General features: G+C 44.5%; 5 protein-coding genes across 5 annotated transcripts; 3 read left to right on the top strand and 2 right to left on the bottom strand.

Moving 5' to 3' along the window:
- Window positions 1-1117: 1117 nt before the first annotated feature.
- Window positions 1118-2886, bottom strand: Bfra_009385 (putative triose-phosphate transporter protein; the record flags this gene model as incomplete). The annotated part of the gene is made up of 2 exons (XM_037339728.1): window positions 1118-2425; window positions 2479-2886. The coding sequence occupies 2 exons, from the start codon at window positions 2884-2886 to the stop codon at window positions 1118-1120; spliced, it is 1716 nt and encodes a 571-aa protein (XP_037189778.1).
- A 439-nt stretch (window positions 2887-3325) lies between these two features.
- Window positions 3326-5140, top strand: Bfra_009384 (putative splicing factor 3b protein; the record flags this gene model as incomplete). Its single annotated transcript, XM_037339727.1, has 2 exons — window positions 3326-3394; window positions 3443-5140. 2 exons carry the CDS (start codon window positions 3326-3328, stop codon window positions 5138-5140), a joined length of 1767 nt encoding a protein of 588 aa, XP_037189777.1.
- Window positions 5141-5834: 694 nt separating this feature from the next.
- Window positions 5835-8220, top strand: Bfra_009383 (putative serine arginine repetitive matrix protein 1 protein; the record flags this gene model as incomplete). Its single annotated transcript, XM_037339726.1, has 2 exons — window positions 5835-6874; window positions 6936-8220. The coding sequence occupies 2 exons, from the start codon at window positions 5835-5837 to the stop codon at window positions 8218-8220; spliced, it is 2325 nt and encodes a 774-aa protein (XP_037189776.1).
- Window positions 8221-9405: 1185 nt separating this feature from the next.
- On the bottom strand, window positions 9406-11045 carry Bfra_009382 (putative origin recognition complex subunit orc5 protein; the record flags this gene model as incomplete). Its single annotated transcript, XM_037339725.1, has 3 exons — window positions 9406-10395; window positions 10448-10876; window positions 10941-11045. 3 exons carry the CDS (start codon window positions 11043-11045, stop codon window positions 9406-9408), a joined length of 1524 nt encoding a protein of 507 aa, XP_037189775.1.
- An 811-nt stretch (window positions 11046-11856) lies between these two features.
- Window positions 11857-13128, top strand: Bfra_009381 (putative c6 zinc finger domain protein; the record flags this gene model as incomplete). Its single annotated transcript, XM_037339724.1, has 2 exons — window positions 11857-11937; window positions 11992-13128. 2 exons carry the CDS (start codon window positions 11857-11859, stop codon window positions 13126-13128), a joined length of 1218 nt encoding a protein of 405 aa, XP_037189774.1.
- Window positions 13129-13976: the final 848 nt, after the last annotated feature.

Here is a 13976-nt window from a genome sequence, read left to right as displayed (position 1 = left end):
ACATGGCAGGGAAAGGTTGGGCTAGACTCATTTGTATTTGATGGATGGATGGACAGGGCGCTACGAATTATGAACATACGAATAGGATGGCATAGGAAGGGATGTGTATCACAACTCTATGAATTGTTTAGGAATCGGATAGCTTCTTTGCGGAGCATTGTTGCACGCGGATACACATACGAATCACTATTGCATACTAGGTATTTCTTCCGCGTTGTATTATAGTACGAATACAAGGAATGGCTGTATAAACATAATTTGGCTTGAATATATCAATGATGGCTTGGAGTATGAGGGACTAGTAGAGTGGTCACTGGAGTGTGATGTGATTCTATATTGTTGTGTGAGATTGATGATATATTGATGTAGGCTGAGAGATGTATTGATGTAGAAGTATGATTTATGACGAAAATTCCAGAGCTCACCGGGGATTCAATCTCAACCTTTAACTTGCCGAAATCAACGTCAACTTCAACATGTCTTCATGAATACCTAGTGGATATCGTCACTTGTATACATCTCCCCTTTCAACTTCTACTTCTACTTCTACTTCTACTTCTACTTCTACTTCTACTTCTACTTCCCTTCCGAATTCCACATCACATTCAAATCAAAACCTATCCCTCTCATCAGCACTTACACATTGCACAGCATTAGATCTGCATTAGATATCAATTATTCAACAACTACATAAACCTCCTATCGCCATTCCAATCCATTCTATTCTATTCTCGTACTGGCTACAGAAAACGTTCAAGCGTCGAACCAAAAACTCCAATCTATCAATAACAAGAAGCGATTGACAGAATCAGTCAGTGCGACTCTAGAAACCATATTCAAGATGTTCTATTGTTGTCCTAACGCCCATTACTCCCTTTCATGTGCATTTCGTGCGTACCTCAGCTGGGGTATCTATACATGTATATCCGACACTTCGTGGAGTACTTTGCTTGCTTGCGCATGCGCATTTTCGTTGATATCATAAGTACCTATGTAGGTAGGTATCTATCTAGCAAGTCCAGAAACTAGAATAGCATAAAATAGCCGAAAAAATCAAAACCAAAATCAAAATCAAAATCCATCTCCTCTATCTATGAAACTCCAAATGACAAGCACTTTAGTTAACAGAAATGCCATTCCCATTCCCGTTCCCAGGTCCGTTCGCAATAATCTCTCTCGGTTTCCAAGTATCCTCCTGTTTCGTTCCAGGCGGTAACCAGGAAGCATTACTACTACCCCTTAGCCTCCCATTTTTGTCAAATGAATTGTCATCTGATCTCTTATTATCCGAGTTTCCAGACGATAATGAGTAGCCACCACCTCGTGCTTGAATTGGGGATTCAAAGAGGACTTGGGCTTGAGTGTCGGGGGCGAGTCTACCGGACGTTGTGTTTAGAGGGAGAAGAGATTCTTCTTTAATATTTAACATTTTGGCTTTGCGGTCTGCTTTGTTGGAACCCTTGGTACGGTCATAGAGGTAAAGACCGAAGAATGTGAGGGCAATGCCTAGACCTTGAATTTTGGTTGTAGGGTTTTGGAACCAGATTATAGCGATTACAACGACAAAGACGCGTTTTATGAGAGAGGCAACAGAATAGGTGACGGGAGAAACCATGCTAAGGAGAACGAATGCAATGATGTTTTGACCAAAGTGGAATGTTCCGTTGAAGACAAATTCGAGGGCTAGACGTCCGTGATCGAAGGCTTCGGGGTGGGAACTCAAATCAAGAGATCCATCGTGAAAGAAATCGCCTAAGAGAGTGATACCTTCCGACCAGAACCAGATAGGTGACGTAACAAGGAAAGCGAGACCCGACGAGTAGCAGAGAAGATTGAGCTTATCTAATTTATTGGTGCGTGGTTGACCTGCTGCTTCTGCGATTGCGGCTTCATTGAAGAGCTTTTTGGAGAATATATTTTGGGTGACAAATATTATGGCTGCGAGGAAAGCGTAGATTATACCAAATATATTTCCCCTGAATTCTGCGGAACAGGCGAGCATGACGCCGAGTGTGAGAGGAACGAGAGAGAGATATGTAGCCACTGGGTAACGAATATTATATATAAGTCGATATGCGACCACTGTGAATAAGGGGGAAAGCCCTTTGATTGTGTGAACCAGTGAGACCGGAATTTTAGCTGTCGCCGTGGAAGATAGAAGATGACCACCGATTTGGAAAGCAGCCAGAGGTAGTGTGGTCATAATGACTTCTCTTGTAGGATATCGGATTCCATGTCGTAGAGCTGGAATTGCATTTTTGAGTTGTGGGAAAGTCGCGGAAAGCCAGGAGAAAAACAGACAATAGAATGCGACAAATGCAAATTGTATAAGAGTAAGAGTCGCAGGTTTCGGGAAAGCATTTAGAATCGATTTCGAAGATGTGTTTGTCAAGGCGCTTGAAAGATACCATACTATACATAAGACCTGGAAGGATTAATTTAGTGTTTGTCAAATACATGTGGGAGGTGTCTACAAACAATTAATTTAGGAGAGACTGGAGCCTTTAGGGCGTCCGAAATTTCGTGTACATTGGCACTCATACTCCCTTTCCTCGACTTAATTGTCTTAAATGCATCACTCAAACTTTTTTGCTTTCTATGCCCTCTGCCATTATTCGGTTCTCCGTTTGTCCAAGAATCCCCTCTCATTCTATCATTTCTTTGTGCCTGCCAACGATCCACTGGAGGAAGACCCCCGCTGGGATATCCATTGGACTTTCGTGAGCTATAAGAATGTTGTCCATCGTATTGATCGAAGGTGTCAGAAGTATCAAGATCTGGGAACTTCTCCATGGATGTGCGCGAGCTGGCCTTCGTATCACCAGGAAATTTGAAGCTCGTTTGTGCAATTCGACCAGGCGAAGGACCTCGAGTCGAATGAGGCATTGTGAAATATATAACTACGAATTGGAATTATCATCCGAAATATTCATCGCGCGGGGAAGGTATCGATTGTAGATTCGGATTGTTTGTAATGTTGACATGAGAGTATTCAATTCAATTGTATCAACCAATAATGACGATACCGTACTCGTAGGACTAAAGGTTGTTACTTAATTAGCAACGGCTCTAGATTTCGTAATTTCTGACGGGATTTACCGACGCTAAAATAATCGCGATTTGATATTGACTCTCTTCGATAATACCTACATCGAGCATCGCGACGAGCTCTTATTTTATCTCTCGTTGATAAATTATTTAATCGCAGAGCTATCATACGAAATACAAATACCAGATATATTGATACGAAGCTCGAAGAAGAGACCTTTTTACGAATTTAAGTCACAATCTTGTCAATTGGGCTTGTGGCCCCCAGGTCGCAAAGATGGCGCCGAAAATGACCAAGAATCAAATGCGGCGCGCAAAGAAGAAGGAGCAGAAGAAAGCAGCACAGGTTGGTCTAAGTATATTTCTGATAACTACAGTCATTAACAATTTCTAGGTGACCCCAACACCAGAAGCAGATGTTCCAAAAGATTCAGAACCAAAAGTCGAGGCAATTGAGCCTGCCGAAACCACTGAGGAACCGATCAAGAACGACGAAGAACAAGCCAGAAACGATGAAGATCCTTTGGAAGCAGATATTGCAGACTTTAATATTTCTGAAGATGATCCAAATTTTGCCATGTTTAAGAATATTATGGACAGATTTGGTGCTACTGCTGAAGAAGATCAGGCTGCGAAAGATGCAGACAATGGCGACAAGGGTGAAGTGTTTTTCGATGGTGATGACGAAATTCCAGACGAGGACGAAGAAGCAGATAAAGAGCCCAAATTATCTAAAAAGAAGAGGAAGGAGAGAGACAAGCTTTCTGTTGCAGAGCTGAAAGCTCTCGTAAGGAAGCCAGAGCTTGTAGATTGGACTGATACCTCAGCTTCGGATCCTCGATTACTTGTCCACATCAAATCATACCGAAATGTCGTTCCAGTGCCGAATCATTGGTCCCTTAAGCGCGAGTATCTATCATCGAAACGTGGTGTTGAGAAGGCTCCATTTTCTCTTCCGAAGTTCATTCAGGAGACTGGTATCGCCGAAATGCGTGACGCTGTGTTGGAAAAACAGGATGGAGCTAGTTTAAAACAGAAGCAAAGGGAAAGGGTGCAGCCGAAAATGGGAAAATTGGATATTGATTATCAAAAGTTGTATGAAGCTTTCTTCCGGTTTCAAACAAAGCCGGAACTAACACGTTATGGTGAGGTTTACTACGAGGGAAAGGAGTACGAGACGAATCTACGACATTTGCGACCTGGCGAGTTGAGCGACGACCTCAAGGACGCATTAAATATTCCACCTGGAGCTCCGCCTCCATGGTTAATCAATCAACAACGTTTCGGCCCACCGCCTTCGTATCCTTCACTTAAGATTCCCGGGCTAAATGCACCACCTCCACCGGGTGGTGCATGGGGATTTCATCCTGGTGGTTATGGAAAACCCCCTGTTGATGAGTTCAATCGACCCCTTTATGGAGGAGATATCTTTGGTGTCCTTCAACCACAAGTTAACAACCAAGCAGGTGAACCTATTGAGAGAACACTTTGGGGTGAGTTACAAGCACCCGAAGAGGAGTCTGAAGAAGAAGAAGAGAGCGATGAGGAAGAAGAGGAAGGTGATGAGGAGGACGTTGGTGGTTTGCAAACGCCTAGTGGTACAGAAACACCAGGTGGTATGGCATCAACTGTACCATCGGAATACCCTGGTGAGATGAGTGTTGGTGGAGACTTTGATCTTCGTAAGCAAAAGAGGGGAACCGAGACCGAAGAGTCCACACACCCAAGATCTGCTTATACTGTCATTCCTGAACGCCAGATCCGCGCTGAAGGCTTCTTTGGCGGTGAAAGAGCTTATGATGTACGCGCTGGTCAAAATGCACATTTACCAGTATTAGGACAAGAAGATACCAAAAAGAGGAAGAAGCCAGGAGATGTAGATGTTGCGTTGGATCCAGATTCTTTGCAAAATGAGGATGGTATAAGCAAGGAAGAAGTAAAACGAAGGTTTGAGGCTCAAAAGAAAGAGGAACGAGGAGCTTGGCAATATGACGAAGATTTAAGTGATATGATTGCTCAAGAGAGTAGGAAGAAGCAAAAGAGAGACGAAGAAAAACGAGGCGAGAAGAGAGAAAGGTCCTACAGATTTTAAGATGGAAAGATGTTAATGCGGCGTTGAATGGAGGTTGGCAAAGGCACTACTGGTGCTTTTCGTATGTAATATCAGAATACTGGGAAGGCAATGGAAATTTGTGTGAAATAGATTTTACGATTGATACTCTTTGTACTTATTGTTCCTAGCATTCAATTGTATAACAGATCTTGACACAAGACTGCAAGAAATTAATATCTTGTTCAATCCTCACCCCTACACGTGATGTAGACGTGCTCGGGATAAAGCGGCCGCTAGTGTAATATCAACAGCTTGGAAATTGTTTTTGGAGCTTTGGAAACTGCGACATAATTCATCACATCTTAATTCACTCTACGCCATTTTATGTTCAAATACTTACATGACGCAACAACGATTTGAGACGATATAGTACCAAAATTTGAAGCATATTTTAACTCATCTGAGGAAAGTTCGAACGGATATTCACGGGACATATTACAAGGAGCTCAAGATGGATAGAGGACGAGACAGAAGGTTAGTTCTTGTTTACTTTATTCACATGTATATAGTATCCGGATAGCAACATGGTATATCGACATTGAATGCATATATCATTGCCGGGTTACCATAAACATTAAAGGAACTTGCAATATCAATACAAAATCCATAACCTCCAAGAGCAAACACGCAGCATACGTTATTTGCAGATTGGTCAAAAGCTACCGTTGTTTGAATGGACGCAGAAGACCACCTGGAAGAATACCCAAAAGCTACATGGAATTGGATAAATAGTAGTATACAATTCGCACACAACTACTTTGCTCAAAGAACCCGCGAATATTGTTCATGGTCGCACGGCGCTGCCGATTTCCACATTTGCGCCTGTAGAAAGCACTTCAACGGTCGAGGGTTTCCAGAAAGCAAGAAATGCTCTAGGGAGAAGCCACTACGAGAAGATTATTTCATCAGTCGTGCGCGAACAGGAAAATATCTCATATCATCTGAGGCTGTGGTTGGAGTTATGCCTGGTCGAGCGGCTCGTACTCGTCATTTGGCTTGGTATGATGCCCAGCTTTGTGCTCGTCTTGGGACCCATGGAAGCTTGAGTAAAGGAGGGGGCTCGCAGACTAGTGATCTAAAACCTCTCATGGAAAGCAACGAAAAAAATGTTGATTCAAGCTATAATCAATCAATGGTTAAAACCGAAAATCCCAACGATGCAACATACACACCGGCCAGAACAGAAGAGGAATTCGACTTGTCGCATATTGAGAACCTCACGATTAGGGCTGATTGGAACTTCGAGGCTGCTCTAAGGCCGAGGAATGCGGGATCTTTTTCGAATAATAGAAAGGAAGTGCTAACGAATAAAAATCGCAGATTGGATATCCGAGGTGATGGCGAAGTCACAAGGCTGGGAGCGGGTGAATCTTATAGACCTAATCATAACCGACGTTCACCACCGCGAGCCGATACTTTCAGATCCGATCGCGACAGAGATAGGTCACCTCGCAGAGATCGACGAACTCCACCTTTATCCAGCGACAGTTATCACCCTAGCGCACGAGACCGTTCTCCAAGGCGTAGGTCAAGAACACCACCATACCGCGCAAGAGACCGGTCACCACCTCGAGATATGACTTGGCGTGGTAGACCCCGATCTCCACTTCGAGGTGGTCGAACTCCAATAAGAGCCAGAACTCCAAGAAGATTTTCTCCCAGACGAGATGATGACCGCAGAGATCGATTAAGGTCGCCAAGAAGAGATGAAAGGTAAAGTTCACTGCCGTCCATATTACGTCAATTGTAAATTGTTTAAACCTAACAATCTTAGGCGCCGTTCAAGGTCACCTTTCGATCGCAATCGCACACCTATTCGACCTAGATCCCCCATCAGAGCTAGATCCCCACTTCCTCGAAGATCACCGCCTCCAGGCCCAAGAGGTGGATCTTGGCGTCGCTCCCGCAGTCGCGACCCCAGAGATGTTCGCACTCCCCTCGGTCCAAGTTCGCAAACATGGCGACGTCGTTCACCTTCACCTATACGCCGAAGATCACCATCCCCGATCAGGCGTCGATCTCCTTCACCAGCACTTCGTGATTCGGAAAGATCATCAGGTAGAAGTTCTGGCACCAATTCTCGTCGATCATCTCCGCCTGTTCACCCTAGCAGACAAGCTTTAACGCAAGCAGCGACTCGTGAAGCAATACGTTCTCCAGTACCTGTCAGAGATCGATCACCCACAGGGTTGGCATACAGACAAGTAAAACAAGAGAGATCTGCTTCGAAGGATCGCTCACCAATTCGTCCCACGGCTCCAAGATCGCCTCCTAGAGGACCAGCGGCAACTTTCCGAGCCCCAACCGGGCCTAGTGGCGGTCGCAACTTCGCTGCGCCTATTCCATCTGGTCCTTCTTCAAACTATAATTCGAGATCTAATAGTGCTTCAGAGGGTAATGGTCACATCGCTCCTCCATCTGGCCCACGTGGTTACGCTCCACCTCGTGGTCCTTCCGCTTCATTGAGAGGTGGTCGGCCATCATTTAGCAACGAGCGCCACAGTCGTCCAGATACCTCATCGTGGGGAGCAGCACCACCAGCTCGACCCAACACAGATATAAACTCAAGAACAAATCTGCCACCACCCCGTCCTCCACCAAGTGTCTCTCCTTCTCCAGCAAGAGAAACCCCACCTGCTGCACCAACAGGCCCTTCCGGTATACCTACAGGTCCCCGCGCAGGCACATCAGTTTCGTCTCGTCCCTCTCTTCAACATTCCTCCAGTATATATCATAGCCGCGGTTCTATTTCAGGTCCATCATCGGGTCCTCGTATTCACCCAGCCATGGTAGGCATTCCACCCATCATACCTGGGGGAAGAATTGATCCAGCAGCTTCGGGTATCCCCACAGATCTCGCAGCTCGTCTCAAGAAGAAGGAAGAGGAAGCGGATATTCTAAGAGACGAAGTTAAACAGAAACAAGAAAAACTTAGGAAGGGATTGAAGCATTGGGATAGATTGAGTCGGGAAAGTGCAAGTATGGGCCTGAAAAGCGAGTTGAGTGAGAGTCATTTGAGGATTTTGGCCGGCGAGGGCGTTGGTGGAAAAGCGTTTTGATTGCAATTGATGGCGGTATTGATGTTGATGATTGGCGTTCAATTGAATCGGATCGATGAGTTTCATCATTTGGTCGTTTTTCTCGGCTTGGATTGGCTTCACATGGGTGTATTGGAATGGAATGGCAAGGCAAGGCATGCACTATTCGAAAACTAACAAGCAAAAAGACTTCAATCGGAGAAGCTTGGTAGATTTTCTTTTCTTACAAGTTCATCTGTCATAGAATGGTGGAGCATGTCTTGGAGGAGCGTCTGGGCGTTGATTTTTGGGACTATGGAAGTTGAACAAAATAGGCTCTCATTGAGAATGTTTCAAGCTTTTACTGTCTCTCTTTCTTTCTTTCTGATACCAGGGAAATATGACTAGTCACTGGATAAGAGTGGTAGTACTGCACTGCGTGTATTCGTACATGAACAAAAAAGAAAATGGAAATGAATCATTAATTTTGACGTGTTGATTTTGTGTTGTGTGGATTTTACTGACTTTGTCTGAGGGTTTCAAGCTATGTGACAGATTCTGGATAGCTTCATACCTATAGTTTTCTTGTGTATTACATTGGTAGAAATATTGTGATCATCTGTTATACGAACAAGTAGCTTTGGGCCCCGTTTCCGCAGCGAGAGATTGAGGAATTGCATGGCCTGGTAGTTTGATCTTTATTATATTACATATTACGTACTATTCGGATACAGTCTACATCTTCCCTCAAATATCCACCCTGGGTAAAACACCAAGCTTCTTCATTACCTGAAGTCTCTTTGCTTGACGTGTTACATCTAAGTTATTAGATCTCTATTTTGAGGTTCCATGTTGAGCTGCTGTAGCTATGGTCATCTATCCATACAGCCTGAATTCCCATATCGACTCATCCTGATCGTAACCTTTCGCTCTCCCCCGGGTTGCCAAATGTCTCAACAATAAGTAGAAGCGAAACCTCGCGATATTTGTCTTAGGGGTCTTTATGAGGTAGGCGGCGATGGCAGAGATATCACCATAGCCAAATGGATGTAGGTGAATGTGCACGAAAGGCCGCTCTCTTTGACGAGGTTGTCCAAGTGGGTGATTGACATTAGTGCCGTACCCAATTTCTTCGAGGTCCAGTATGAAATATCGTCTCGGTTCCCTCTCAAATGCGTCTGATGGCGCTCTTTTAGTTGACTTGTTTTTCAAAATCCAAGTCGACATTTATTCCGCCAGATAGTCCTCTGCCTCAACTCCTACACTCCTGGCAATCCCCCTGACTACCTCCCATCCTACCGCAACTCTCCATCTACTTCCTCCATCCAAAGCATCTGCCGCATTCGCACTCCCCATTTTAGCGATCAAGCGCAAGCTAGCTAGTGTCGCAACAGCCATTTGTATGTCCGCTTCTCCAGCGCCTAGTCCTTTGGTTTTCCTCTTTAAATTTCCATTTGTAACCGAATAGCGTCCTCGACCATCGGCATCTTCGAGTAGCACATGGTAGATAGCGATCATTCTTTCCAGCAGAAATGCCTGGGGCCCAAGTAGTTTGCGAGGAATCTTGCGCGATTTAGAGACGCCGGGTCGAGAGGTGGAAGCGGTGAGAGCCGTACCACCACCGCGCTTTTTACGCTTGGATGCAGTTTGTTGAAGGAAATGATGCTGATCTGTGCGAGGGGGGTTGTGAGAAGCAAGATAGGAGGCGATGAGTAGAAGACGAGTGTGATACGGGAGATGGGTTGTGATGTTGTTTTGGGCTTGAAGCTGAGCGGTGCTTGTGTTAGAAGTTCCATTTTTTGCAACGGAAATAGACGTAATAGGAGCAAGGACAGATGGTGTGAGAAGTGTATCATTTTGGAGAAGTGCACGATTCGCGATGAGAAGGCGAGAGAATTCGTTCGACGTATATGTCCCATTGAGTATTGGTTGGATAAAGGTAGGCCATAATTGAAGGCAGATCTCGCGAAACGAAACAAGGTCTCGTCCTGAGTATTTAGAAAGGGAATCGTAAGTTGTGGGAAGGAATCGTTCCCAAATGGAGGACGTTTCTTTGGAACCGTCGGGGAGTCTAGGGGAGGGTTTGCAAGTTCGCGAGAGAATCGTCACAAGCTCTGGTTTAGTGTACGATGGGAATTGAACATGAGGAATTCCAGGGAGGTGGAAAAAGCTAGGTCGAGGAATTGTAGTGATGAAAATTGTGGTAAGATTGGGAATCTACAGTTGTTAGAACATAGACTGCACTGATTGACGTTGGGTCCAAACGTACGATCTCACCCATTCGGGCCAATGCTGGCAGCATAGTAGGGGGAGCTTCTCTCTGTCGATCAATGCCATCAAAAACAAGAACGAATCTTTGTTTTGCAGCTTGTGCCTCATTTGTCGCGGTCCAACCTTCGAGCAATTTTCCTACCTCCACCACTAATTGTGCGAGATTCTCACACTTCGGTATATTCTCCTTCCATTCTACCGCATTCGCGACAGCTCCTATAGTTTGTTCCAGCAAATGCCTTCCAGATATGCATTCTGCGCTTTTAATTATGGCAAATTGGAATTCATTGCTGAAATGCTCTTCGGGAGTGCTGTTGTTTGCCGGGGAATGGGTCGATAATGCTTCAAGGACAGCTTTCGTTATTGTAGATTTCCCTGTTGCTTCAAGTCCGTGAAGTACAACGTTTCTGCTTGGAGCAGCTTGGATCTAAAGAAACAGGTAAGTTGACATTCAGATGTACAGCTGTGAAGTAAAGGAAGGATAGACTTACCGAGAGTAAAGTGGTTAGAGAGCGAATCTGCTGTTCTCTGCATGGAAATTGAGATGCTAATGAAGAAAGGACCAATTCATTTGGCAAAGTAAACAGAGCAACCATTCTGTTATTATCTTGCTTCTTGCAGACAACAATCGAGAGAATTACTGCAAGGCTGAAATGAAAGTACTGAGCACAAGGAAGGTACTTGAGTAAACGGCACGGATACCAAGGCGCGTCAACACGTGAGTGGATCGGCTAGCACTTCTTGCAAGGCTGTAGCTCCATGGCTAGATTAGTAAGACGGGAGTCTACATATTACCGACCTTTACCCGTCTATTCTGCCCAGTACCATTTCCTGAAATGGTTCCAAGCCTTCAAGGGTCCGAGGGTCCCCAAAGCAAAAAGGCTCCAAAATGTGATGATAAACTTCCAAGCCTTTTATTCCACTTTTTTCCCGTTTCCCTACTTTTCCAAATCCATCCAAGACTTTCTATGTTTTTATGTTATATGTCGTTGTATCCATTCACTGTTTCTTAAATCAATACCCAGGACTCACAAATTTGCACGTGTGTAGAGGAAAACTTCTACAGAACGACAAGTGTAGTGGCTGCCTCCTCTAAAAGTCGATAAAGGTCTAATCTAATAAAGTTACCGAGTTGCCATTCTAATGCCATATTAGAATTCGACTAGCCTCCGAGCTTCTTCGTGTTGTTGAGCCACAAACTACTTTATACTTTACTTCAAGTCGCTATCACTGTAGCGGATCGCACATTATCTACTTGCTGTCCAGTGAATGCAACCTTAATTACTGTGATTCGACCTTCTTGTGTCGTACTCTAACAAACATCCATCAGCTAGATGCCAATATTCCCAGACTGAGCATCTACTCCCAGACACTTCGAATTTTAAGCTCCCTGAATACAAAATCGAGATGGCGGCTGTTTTTACAACAAAAAGGCCCCATAAGAAGTCGAGGGCCGGATGTCATACTTGCAAGACAAAAAAGATCAAGGTATGTCCAATATTTACCCCATTCACGGTTTATGCTCACTGATTATCAACTAAGTGTGATGAAGCCAAACCAAAATGCTCGTTTTGTGAAATCAGAAAGCTTCCTTGTCAATACATACAAAAGGTCGCCAAGGTGAATGATACTACTAGCTCAACGGAACAAAACCAAACTACCTCTTTGGTAAAATCTAGTACTCATGATCGGCTTGTTCAACCAGCCGGGCTCTCCTGGGACCCCAGAAATACACCATTCCCGCCATTGCGTACAGCCACTGGAGTACTTTCCATGATGGATCTACGTATGGTGCATCATTATTCTACATACACAGGACCAATCGTGGCTCTCGGACCTGCAGCATGTCATGTAATGAAAGTGGTTGTTCCATCTCTTGCCTTTGACAATTCATTTTTATTGAATGGAATGTTGGGGCTGGCATCTCTTCATAATCAGCACCTGCTTCCACACAACGAAGAGCATAAACGGCAAACAGCTCTTTACCGGGAAAAGACATTTCGTGATTATCGCGCTGCATTAGCGACTGTTACCAAGGACTCGAAGAATTACGAAGCAGTTCTTGTAATGGCATTACTTCTTGTAGTGCTTGCCTCGGGAGACCGGGGTGATAACGATGAGCTCACGGTAGCAAGCTGGGTGGGTTTATATAGCGGACTGCGTATTATCGTTTCGATGAAATCCCCGGATGGAGGTGTAAACAAAACTACTTCTGTTGGTCCACTGTTCGTCCGAAATCTTAATGATTTACTCGCTACTCCGTTGGTCCCATCCGCCCTATTACATATGCTACATATGGATCCTGACGATCAAGATTATGAGAACTTCCAGGTATACTGCGGAACTTTGGATGCTTTGGGCAATCTTTATGCAAGTCTTCGTCAAGATGAACTTAGCGAACCTTTGTTCATTCGTATAATCTCGTGGCCATCTTTTACGCCCAACGAATTCACAGCTTTAGTAAAGAGCAAACGTCCTAGAGCACTGGTTATCTGCGCGTACTATATGTCCTTTATCAAACTCGTTTCTGGACTTTGGTGGCTCGAGGGCTTAGCTGATCGTGATATTCGTGCCATCACTAATATGCTGGGCCCCAATTGGAATCATGTGCTGGATATTCCGCTGGAAATATTACAGACACAAGACAAACGTAGGATCGTCGATATACTGCTTCGATGACTCCCCCTCTGACATGAGATGAAAACATACAACCTTATGGATCCTGAGACGATTAATGTGCAAGATTGACGAAGCATGGCGACACATGTTCGATGCTTATCGAATGGTTACTCAACCATGTTTCATATTTGATCTCGCCTCTGAAATCAAACCTGTCTTATGGAGAAGTTGATACATTATCAAACAAGTTGAGTAATCTTGGAGTATCAAAGATTTCTGTCACATCACGAAGTCAATTTCTGTATAACCGCCGAACAACTTACGCCTGGAGAAGCAAAATATCCACGGGTTGCAAAAAACTTGGGCCCCAAAACGGGATGACAACACAAATCAGACCGATATTGACACGACATCTGATTGCAAAAGACTGGTGAAGTCTTTGAAGGCATACCGATACCTACAATAAAACACATAAATTTATTAACCTATCGAATTTTTTCCTCGCTCAAAAGTTCGTCGTTCAGGGCACCCTCTCATATGGAGGTACAGCGTAGCACTGCACAAATCAAAACCGACATTGCACTGGCATAATTTGCTGCGCCTTCCTCAGATCACGTTTCAATATCCGCGCCACTTACACACATCTACAGTTTGGTGTCAGATACTTCTCTCGGCAACGGCTTGCTCCTGTCAGACTCGCATTTAAATTAACCACCTTGAACCATTTCCGCTTGAAATTGGCGCTGGGGATCAGAGATTTAGAATAGATATCCATGCAGGGGTTTAAACATCACTTAGGGCTAGGTTACATCAAGACTTCTGATATGATTGGATAACTGGGTCGGGTGAAAGTAACCGAGCTTATCAGATGACGTTGCGTCGACTCTAGGGCTGGGGGGCGTTGCTTT

This window comes from Botrytis fragariae (assembly GCF_013461495.1).
Source record: "Botrytis fragariae strain BVB16 chromosome Unknown tig00000161, whole genome shotgun sequence".
NCBI classification, from domain to species: domain Eukaryota; kingdom Fungi; phylum Ascomycota; class Leotiomycetes; order Helotiales; family Sclerotiniaceae; genus Botrytis; species Botrytis fragariae.
This window is presented reverse-complemented; position numbering and strand designations above follow the sequence as displayed.